Raw genomic sequence first — 10,850 nt, 5'->3', positions numbered from 1 at the left:
GTGTGCATAGTGGGTGAGTTATCAGTTCTCCCTACTCCAGCCTGCATAGCTGTTTAACCCTGCTGCATAACTTCCCTCTTTACTGTGCTAGAAATTCCGTTCTCCTCTCATTTTTTAATTCACATTTCAATTAGTTCACTCATCAACATTTATCAAGTATTTGCTCTGTACCTGGCAGTCTTCTAAGTCAGCAGTGGGCAAAAACTGTGGCCCATGGCTCAGTTTGGCCTGTTGCTTCTATTGGGACAAATTTTTTTTTTGAAATGCGGCCCTGCTCACTCACTCAAGTATATTGTCTAGAGCTACTTTGATCTGATATTAAGAGTTGAGTGGGTATGGCAAAGACTATGTGACCTGAAAGTTTTATTATAATATTTATTTAAAATATTCACTATTTTTTAATTTTTAAATTAAAAAAACTAACAAAACAACAATGAAGATAAAATCAAAACAGCACAAAAACAATGAAAACGATACATGTAGAAAACTTCCCAACCCCTGCTCTAAGTGTGAAATTACAGCAGTGAGTAAAACAAGGCTGTCACTGCCATGATGGACTTTCCAAAGTGGGAGAAAGAGCACAAATGAATCAGTGTATACCCTACAGCATAATGTAGTAACCTCATATCCGATGGCTACAGGAAGTAGCAAGGTCACAAGTGCGGCAGGGTGAGGACAGGAGCTGGTGGGAAGGAGGTTGTGATATCCTGGCAAGGGGTTGGTGGGGGCCCCTCTTTGAGCAGAAACAGTGTACAGTTTCACTTGGTACTTCTCGGAAGCCTTTTAGCATGTGAATTCACCTCCTCTTCTTCTCTCTATCCTTTATGAAGAACCCACTTCATTGCCCTGTAGAGTTCCCTGCATTCTGTTTATTGCCTCCGCTTTCATTGTGTCACAGGTTCCTCTGTCATTTCCTACAGCGTTGTTAGATTAGAAGCTTGATCAGATTCTTTTTGTTAGCAAAACTATCTCCCCGATTGTGCTGTCTGCTTCCAACAGGAGCTGGCAGGTCTGGTGACCTATTTCCCATCTGTTTTCCTCTTATACTTTGTTCCTCACCTCCCACCACCACCACCAGGTGATGCAGTTTGGGCGGATTGACGACAATGCGTACATTCTAGACTTCCAGTACCCCTTCTCAGCTGTGCAGGCCTTTGCAGTTGCCCTGGCCAATGTGACTCAGCGCCTCAAATGAAGAGACTGGCATGGGAGGAGATGCCAAGGAACCTTTGGAGAAGAATCCATGTGGCCAGATGCCCAGGAAGACCAGAGACAGCATTGCAACTGGATGAGCCCATGAGGCCAAGAAAATGCGCACTGACCATTAGGCGTGGTTGTTTATTTGATTATCCTTATGGTCTGTCTTTCTTTTCTTCTTTCAGTAGAATGGCGTTTAGAAGCCAAGGGTGTCTAGTGCCTGTTGTTCTTTCATGAAATGTATCTTGGCTGTCGAATGTTCTGCTGAGTTTGCTTCTCAGCAACCAGGACAAGGGCCTTTGGAGAGGAGACAGACTGCCTTCTAGCCTGCTATTCTTTTAGGAGGAGTATGCATTAATGTACATTCTCCACGACATCTTGTCTTTATTATCACTAGTACAAAAGAAAAACAACCAAAGCCCAAAGATTCAGGTTCTCTTGAGGAGGGCAGCGTTTAATTCACATACTTTTTGCTACCTCCAAAAGGTGATTTGATGAATGAAGGGCCGTTGTGCAAATGCAGTGTGTTCAACTAATGAAAGTAGGCTCTGTATAGGGGTGCTGTCATCAGGATAAATGTGATTTGGTCATCAGTGGTGTCTGGGAAGGGCTGATGAGTGAGGAGTTGTATACAGGCACTGCAGACACCTGGGTGATTCAATGGTATGACTTGTACAAGGGCCACACTCCTCTTTCAAAGATGTTCATGTTGGAAGACTCTACTACTTTCATCATATGTCCGTGTTTCATAGGATCAATGATGATTATTCAGTAAGATCAACTTTAGAAGGTAGGGCACAATAATAGAAAGATCCCAGCCTAGGGTAAGTCTGGGGATTTTCTCAGATAGTGTGGTAGTCAGTCAGCTAGATCCCCCGCTTACTGAGAAACAGCCACAATTCTTTTTATCTCATTTATTCTTTAATCTGGAATACATTATTGTAAATGTGATCTTTCCCATTTGGTATCATTGTTCTATCCTTTCTCAAAGTGGGGGTCTGACTTGTATCAAAACCACTCCTTTCCTCCTGTTGGTTACATTAAAATTCAAATGATTAGAAATGTTTTCCATCAAGAAATGTAACCCCCCAAATTTTTAGCATTTATCAGGTATTAAAATATAGCTGTATGGTCAAATCTTTGACAGAAGTACCATACTCTAAGAAAAAAAGAGCTGTTTATTAACTGTCTAGACTGTTTACTGAGGAAATAAACCACTGGGAAAACATTGTTAAAATTATTAAACTTAGGGCAATTGGTTAAGTTTTGTCTTGAACTTTTAACTTCCTATATATGGTTTAAAAATTAGGAAAGAAAGTGACCCATTCTTTTCTCAGAGCAAAATGACACTACTTTCCATTCTTTCCGAACAAGGGCCTTTGAAGAAAATACAGACTGCATTCTATCTAGCCTGCTGTCACGGCTATAATGACAAGTTTTCTAAATATGGTGGAGGCTATATCCCAGCTAATGCTGGAGTTTTCCATTTTATAATGAAAAGTATTGGACCCAGTTCTTCGGTGGATGTGGCAGTTAGGGTGGAGTTGCAGCTTGATTGGCTTTGGGATCCCCAGAGATTGGTGGAGCACATTTCTAGGTGTGTCTGGGTGGGTCATAAAGGCATAGCCTTGGGGTCTATGTGTAGTCCTTGCCCCTTTCTCTCTGGCACTTTTTCCTTGCTCTTTCTAAGAATTAAACAGCTTTACTGTGCCATACCCTTCTGCTATGAGATCTTTACCTTGGGAGCTGGCCCATCATGGACTGAAACTGTGAGCAGATTAAACCTCTCCTCCTTTACATTGTAAATGTTGAGTTTTGTGTGTCCACAGTGAGAAAGTTGATTTTTACAGTGAATAAATTCTTTCAGAAATTAGCAGTATATTCAAAATTATCTGATTCATTCTTATATGACTTGATACGGTGTCTCAGTGCTTATTAGTTGTGCAATAAGTTATAGCCTGTTTTGGAAATAATTTAAATGTGATTTCCCTGTTTTGTTGTCCAAGAGATGATTATTTATCTTGCTTTTCATAGTATTCTTAGGAATTATTTTGTTACTATGTATTGGTGAGTTAAACCCATTTTATTATTTATTTAGAAAAATAGTACCTCTGTTCTGCCTTATTTGGTAGCAGTATATTTTGCTGCAAGAAATAAAGAGGATATGATAAGTTGTTTTTGCTTTATAATTTGTAACTTTCTAATTGGGAAAATCCTGTTAATCCTTTAAAAGTAATTCTTTTTAATTTTGTGAAATTGATTGTAAGCAAAGGAGAATATTTCTTTGAGATAGCATACCCTAAAATAATATTTCCCCTTACTTTGAAAAATGTTTTTAATAAAAAATAAAGGGTAATAGGAAATGAGAAAGGGAGAGCTGTTAGGTAAGAGTAGTGAAGGAAGGAACTATTAAGAAATAAGCTTCAGTTTCTTAGTTCTGAATAGTTTTTGAGCTATAAAGACCACCAAAGAGTACATTTTAGAACTTCTCTTTATAAGAACAAATACAGGGGAAATCAGTCCCCAAAAGACTTTCCTCACAGGCACATCTGTCCCTGCAGCAGCTGCCAGCACACTCCACCCGCCCAGACCGAGGAGGAAAGAGTCTTACCTGGCAGGCCAGGCAGAAGCTGTGGCTGCAGCAGTTGCGATATGGTGTCTTTTAAGTTAAGGTAGTAGTTGTGCTTGCTTTAAAAATTCCTTTCAGTCAGTCTCAGTTGATTAAATACTACTAAAGTTAGGACTTTAGCAGAATTTTAAGTACATCATGTTTATTAATACCAATTTATAAATGTCAAGATACCTCATTGACTTCCTAAATTTAAAAACACTAGTCCAGTAAAAAGTTGATTATGTAAAGACTTTTTGAGGGAAACGGTATATTAACAGACATAGAAACGAATTTTGAATTTGTTTAGCTCTAACTTGATCAAACCAAAGGTGTCACGGATATGTGCACAAAAACACCCAGTGAATGTATATCCTGAGAAAAATTGGGACCAAAGAAGCAAGAAACTCTGAAAGCTCTAATGGCAGTGTAAATCACAGACTTTTGCAGGTTGGTATTTTTCATCCATAGCTGTTGCTTCCACATCAGGTGCCCAACACAGACATGTAGAAACATGTAATTCTCATTCTGTCATCATCACAGAAGATCAGGAGACCCCAGCATTGAGCCTGCTCTGCCCTAAGGTTAGAGGGTAACAAACCCCTGGGGCTGTCAGACTTCTCTCTTCATCAGTAAATTATAAGAGATGTCTGGACAGTCTTCTCAGCTCCTTTCCAGCCCCAGTAGCCCAGGAAGTCAGAATTGAACAATTTTATTCTTCCCACTTCACAAGCGGGTAAAGTATGTTTTAAAACATTGTCTTTTTATAGAGAATTTCTTTTCCTGAGTCTATGAGCTGTCTACTGAATATAAACCAGTGCACTTAACATAATATCTTTAGAAATGCATTTGGATTCATGCTTGTTCTTGGAAAATTACGCAAAAACATGGATTCTAGGCAAGACAGAGGAGTCCTCTATGAGTGTGCCCTACTCAGTGGCTATCCTTGAGAACAGACAAAATACGTGCCCACTTGCCTTCAAAACCTGAGAGTGGATTCAGAAAGAAAAGAGGAGTATAAACATAGGTGAACGCGCAATCTATAGTGTGTTTTAAGTGGCACACTACCTTCAAATTTAGAAGGTTGAAGGAACTTGTGAAAAAAAGAATGCATAGTGTCCCTGTGGACTGCAGATTACTTGTCTGGTTGTAGACAAAGTTAGCTGAGACAAAACATGTCAGACATGTCGTTTGAGTTCCTGGGAGTTTGTATGCACACACAACTCAGAACTCTGCGCCATTTGTGTGTTTCCTTATCTCTGGCTGTTAAACTCCGAAGGGTTGTGGCTTATTTTGTTTCCATTTTCTTTGGCTTTGTGCAATTTTCTTGTAATTTTACTTGTACCTGTACTTTCTGTTTACAAGTTTTTTTAAAGGAAGGGGTAGGATTCTAAGATCTCATTTATTGTAGATAAAATTTTTTTTGTGTGTTGTAGAAAAGCATGGATTATGCGTGAAAAAGGCACTGTATTATTTACCAAAGGGGTATTGTTTTTGCATTTGTTTATAAATGCATTATTTTGGTACTGTAAATTTGGACATAATTTTTTAGTTTATTACTACTGGCACTTTTTCTTTTCTTCTTTTCTACCTCTCTCTATCTCTTGGTCCCTTCTCTCTTTCTTTACCCTCCCATAAGTGTGCAGTGCAGTTGCACAGGTCCCAGACCATACAAGACCACCAGCATGTTCTTGTCTAGACCTTGGGAGCAGCGTACACTTCTTTGTGTACTTCAGTTCCTCTAACGTTGGTTTTTTTTTTTTAATTTAACATTCTGCTTTGTTTCACTTTCCAAGTAAGATCTGTTAAGATTCCCACACTGCATTTCAATGATCTCTCCCTTATTTGCCTCTCTTCTATGTATTTTGTGTATTCGATTGTGCAGAAGGTATTCTAGAAGGCATTCATGGTTTGCATTCACAATGATGTGGTTTGTCTAAAATATTTTGTTTTTATAATTGAGATGGTTTAATCTTATTTTTTCCTTGATTTAAAATTGTAAGAGTTGTCCAGCTATTGCTTAATAAAATTTTGCAGATCAAAAAATCAATTGCTCATGTGCAGAATTCAGATGTGGATCTTGAGTACTTTGGAAGGAATCACCTCACACCACTGGAGTGACCATTTGCTTCACAGATCCCTGAGAAACTGCCAGCTGTTATTTGAGAGGGGCCCCTCTCATTGTTTCACACACCTTGAGAGGTCAGAAATTGTTTTGTCTTCTTGATGAATTGATTTGAATAGCTTTCCTTTTTTAAAAAAAAAAAAAGAGAGCTTGATTGAGAATGCACCTGTATAGCACCCAAAAGATCAGAGGTGCTACATATATTGACACCTTCTTTGTTACTTTGTAGCAAACGTAATAAAACCAAATTTTAAGCAGTCCAGCTATAAAGTGCTAATATAAGTGTTGTTCTTAATAATGAGTGCTTGCAGGTTTCCTTTCTCTCCCCTACAGTCACCTATGACCACAGGAAACAAGTGCATCCTAGATGTATGTATATGTGTAAGCACTTTATGTGTATATTTCCAGAACTACCCTTTTGGTCTCTTTCAGCAATAAAAATAGACATGTCATGACTAGACCTTTAAGGGACAGAAGAACCCAAACCACTGTCAACTCCAACAAATTCTAACTGCAAAGTGTTTTTAACTAATTGTAAGATTATAATTCAGATGTGGTAATAGTTGCTAATGGCTAATTAGCATTACATGGCTAATTCTCTTGAATTTTGTATAAGAATCAAAATGTCTGTCATTTTATTATGAAAGCTCATGAGCTTGGAGTTATATTCTTTACATCTTAATCACATAGTCCAAGTAGCAAAGGATACCTGTCAAAATCAAGCCCTTCCCTTACCACCTCTCCACCCACAAACAAAAACCACCAAAACACAAACAGTTTTTACCTGGGGCTATCGGAAATGCTCATGTCTAGAACTGTCATCTCCACCAAGCCTGTTGTCAGTTTTGGGACCAGTGTTTGCAGAAATGACTTAAATTTAAAGCCCTGGTAAAAGGATTTAGCAAATCCTTATCCTCCTCAAACTTAACTTTGTGAAGGATATATTCTATTTTTATTATACTTTTCATTGTTTCCCTGGTAGCATTAAAAAAATAGGGAGTCCATTTAACTCTCCTATTCTAGCCCCAAAAACTCAGCATATAAATGACTGCTTCATAGAGACTACATTGCAATCATTTATATGCTGAGTTTTTGGGGCTAGAATAGGAGAGTTAAATGGACATTGCAGTTTTCCAAGGAGGTAGAGTTACCAACATAACTAAGTCTAATTCCATTATGAAGTGGATCCCTTTTGCCCCCCTTTCTTTCAGGAGAAAATTGGAGCATTTAGAGGTTGAAAGGATTCCTAGATTCCATAGACAAAAACCAATCCTGAAACCAGGCATGGTCATGCATGCCTATAATCCCAGCACCTGGGAAGGAAGGCAGGATTGTGAGTTTGGGGCTAGGCTGGGCCACACAGTGAGACCCTGTCAAAAGAGCACAAAACGATCCCAACATAGAATCCAGGATTTCTAGATTACCTTACTGAATAGACTAGTATATTTTCAGCTTCTCACTCTAGTGTTTAGTAATGATTGGTCTCTCAGGAACTATGAATTATTTATATTTAGTCATCCTCCAGGCAAAGAAGTATTATAGATGGGCCCTCACTCCCTTCTCGGCTCAGATTTGAGTACTCAGTTCAGTACTTTTGAATTTTCAAAAGACTGATCATTTGGCTCAGGCTGTATTACTTACCTAAACAACACGAAAGCACAGGTCTGTGTGAATTTGTTTCTTTGCATATTCTAGAAATAGTTGTCCATTGTCCTAAAGAATAAAATTATTGATGTGCAGAATAGGTTCATTTCTTGGATCTACTACTTGAAACTTCTATTAGACTGAGAGCTTCCACTGAAAAATGGTTCTCCCATATCTAGAACAGGGCCCATGGGTACCTGACGATAGATGTGGAAAATGGTTCTGCCGTATCCCTTCTGCTTCCCTCTGGACTGCTGCTTTCTTCATCACTTCTGTCCACTGGGTAGGTGTTGCTGTGCTGTGGAGGACATTAATGACACCTCTTGGTGCTTCCCTTGAAGGAATGGGAGCCTTCAATGAAGTTTTGAGACTTTCCTTTGAAACCTACGATTGAGTCAAGCTCTTGGAAAGATTGTAGGACTGCAAAGGAGAAATTACTGAGTTTGTTCTAAAAAGAAATAAGTCTGAAGAATTTGTCAAACTTTAGCTACCTTCAAGAGAGTGTCCAAACACCTTGCAAAACATTTTTTTCTCTTTGCAGTGTGGACTCTGTGCCTTTTGTCAGGTTAGTGTTAATCAGAAATTCAGATGTCCTATTTGCCATTTAGCTCATGGTGTATTCCAGGCATTTACAACCTTTTCACTGCATGTACACCCATCCCTCCGAAGAGAGCAGTTTAGATGATTGGGGCTATCTGCAGATCAGTGCCCCAAACTGCTAATCAGATTGTCATCTGTTGGTAGTGCAAGCCATGCCCACCCTGGAAACTTTCGTGTATGGAAAGAACCTAGTGCTTCCTCTTTACCTCTCTCCTCCAAAATAAACAGTAGCCAATCCTGTGCAAGGAATGCAGGTCACTGTGGTCTCTTGTTTCATCCTTTAGCTCTTTCAAGTGGACTGTGGTTTCTCTTTTCACTTGAACCAGCTGTCTCCTGCCTTACCAGTTGTCACCTCAAGGGTCTTCTACAAACCTATTAAAAGCTTGCACTTCGGAGCCAGGCATGGTGGCACACATCTGTAATACCAGCACAGGGAAGCTAAGGCAGGATTGCAAGTTCAAGCACAGCCTGGAAAATTTAGCAAGACCCTATCTCAAAATTAAAAAATGAAAAAGGACTAGGGATGTAGCTCAGTGCGAAGGCCATGCATTCAGTCCCCAGTTCCTCTCACCCCAGAGTTTGTGTCTTGGCCCGGTAGTAGTGTAGTTCCTTTTCTTTTCAGGTCTGATGTGACTGAAACTGCAGCTGTTCAGTGTCACATTTTTTTCTCCCCAGTAGAAAGGCAGCCTAAACACCAGAGTACGTGCTGTACAAATGTGATTCCTGCAGTAGAAAGGTCGTCCTCAAGTAATGAATTTCTTTCTGTGCTCAAGCCCATGAGATCCTCTCACTCCTACTTTCTGCCTTCTCAAGTACCTGCTACTGACTGTAGGAGGTTTCTTACCTGTATTAGGAGTTTTGATTCCTTTGTTGCAAACCCAGAAAGAAAACATTCCTCTGATAAAGAGCCACAATCTTCTTTCAGCCATTAGGATGGGCCTGATTTCCAGCAGTAATGGGAGAGGCCTCCTGCGGTGACCCCCAGATCCAGGCACTTGAAAAGGGAGGATGTTCTGTATGCTGCAGCATGTGTCCAGGATCACCGGCTGTGGTCTTCCACCACTTGTAATTGACCTCGGTGACTTTCTCCCCATTGCTGCCCTGTGCCACCCCGCCCCCCCATGGGGCTCCTTCTGCTCCAGGACTTTGCTTTATACCCATACCTCCCATGGGTGCTAGTGTACATTCATATAACCCAACTGAATTCCAGGGAAATGGCAAGAGAGTATAATCAACAGCCTTTAGGCAGACCAAGCTTCATTTTTCACAAATACCTCCCAGGAAGAGATGATGAGTCATAGAGCTGGGCATGGTGGCACACACTGTAGTCCCAGCACTCAGGAGGCTGAGGCAGGAGGATCGTTGGGGGTTCAGGGCCAGCCTGAACTGCATAGCGAGACCCTGTCTCAGAAAGACAAAAAAGAAAGCTGATGAGTCAGACTAGACTAAACCAAACTCTGGGTGTGGGTATAGGGATTGAACCCAGGACCTTGGCATTGAGCTACATCTCCAGCATCTCCCCGCTTTTTTTGAAACAGGATCTTGCTAAATTGTCCACACTCCAAACCAACTTCAACCTCTTGAGACCATCCTATTGCACAGATGTTCTCGGTTCCTGGTATGTCACTTCTTTTTAGAGTCTGTCTGCAAGTCAGCTAGACGGAGTGACAGCCCAGCTCTTCTCTCTGTCCCTGACCAGATTCCTACAGTATTCCTGCCCTACATAGCTGACTGTGACCTGGCATGAGGTTTCCAGCTGTGTCCCTGGCTGTGCTAACATAGCCTATCTTGCTTAATGCATTTTTCATGTTTCAAGGAAATTCAAACTTGCATTCTGAAGGTTCAATAATTGAGTCTGTCCAGACAAACTGATAAGAGATTGGCAGAAGAAAAGGCATATAAATTGTGCGTGGGAACCACACAAAATTAAAACTCAAAGGCCAGGTAAAGCAGGGCATGGTGGCATATACCTAATAGTCCCAGCTTCTTGAGAAGCTGAGGCAAGAGCATTACTTGACCCCACATGCTGAAGACGAGCTTAGGCAATGTAGGGATTCTGTTTCTTTAAAAAATAAAAAAAAAACAGAAGTAGGGCCAGATGGTTGGAGCTTAAGAACTGTCTTCATAGGAGAAAGGGAAGTAGGGGGGTCTAGATGGTTTTAGAGGGGTAGTAAATTATTTTTAGGAAAATGAAGGGACCAGAAACAGTCAAATTTCTCAATTCTAGATGCTTAACTTTCAGTCCCTTCTCCCAGTATTAGTCCTTCCTGGTCAGTGAGATTTCATCACAATTGTTTTCTCTCTGGAAAGGGAGCTTCCTTTGAATATGGTATCTTCAGGGAAAGCCTGTCCATGAGCTTGGGGAGAAAAATGATTAAAAAGAATTAAGAAAAAGGCAGGGGGAGGTCAAGGAGACCTTGGTTCTGAGCCTGTTTGTCCAGCTTAACATGTTAAGAGTATCACTTTCTGAATCCCAATAATGTGGATCTCAAGATTATACTAAAAAAAGTGCTTTATCTGTGCAGAGCAAAGGGCTGGTATTTGAAAACAAGTATTTAAAACCCAACTAGAGAAGAGTGCATGAGTACCAAGGGACTATTTTGTGAATCTTGGTACAGTACTTTTTAAATCATCAGTACATTGTAGGGACAGCTAAAAATAATGCAGTTAACTAAG

At 40.3% G+C, this 10,850-nt stretch overlaps 1 protein-coding gene across 3 annotated transcripts in view; it reads left to right on the top strand.

The window, feature by feature from the left end:
• Positions 1-5,871, top strand: part of Tulp4 (tubby like protein 4) — a 186,359-nt gene extending 180,488 nt beyond the window's left edge. For all 3 annotated transcript variants that reach the window (XM_005390523.2, XM_005390522.2, XM_005390525.1), the window contains one exon: positions 1,079-5,871. In XM_005390523.2, coding sequence (XP_005390580.1) covers positions 1,079-1,195 — 117 coding nt within the window. In that variant the 3' untranslated portion in view covers positions 1,196-5,871. The remainder of the gene's footprint in view (positions 1-1,078) is intronic.
• Positions 5,872-10,850: the final 4,979 nt, after the last annotated feature.

This window comes from Chinchilla lanigera, unplaced genomic scaffold, assembly GCF_000276665.1.
Source record: "Chinchilla lanigera isolate Chin_1 unplaced genomic scaffold, ChiLan1.0 scaffold00038, whole genome shotgun sequence".
In the NCBI taxonomy this organism is placed as follows: domain Eukaryota; kingdom Metazoa; phylum Chordata; class Mammalia; order Rodentia; family Chinchillidae; genus Chinchilla; species Chinchilla lanigera.
This window is presented reverse-complemented; position numbering and strand designations above follow the sequence as displayed.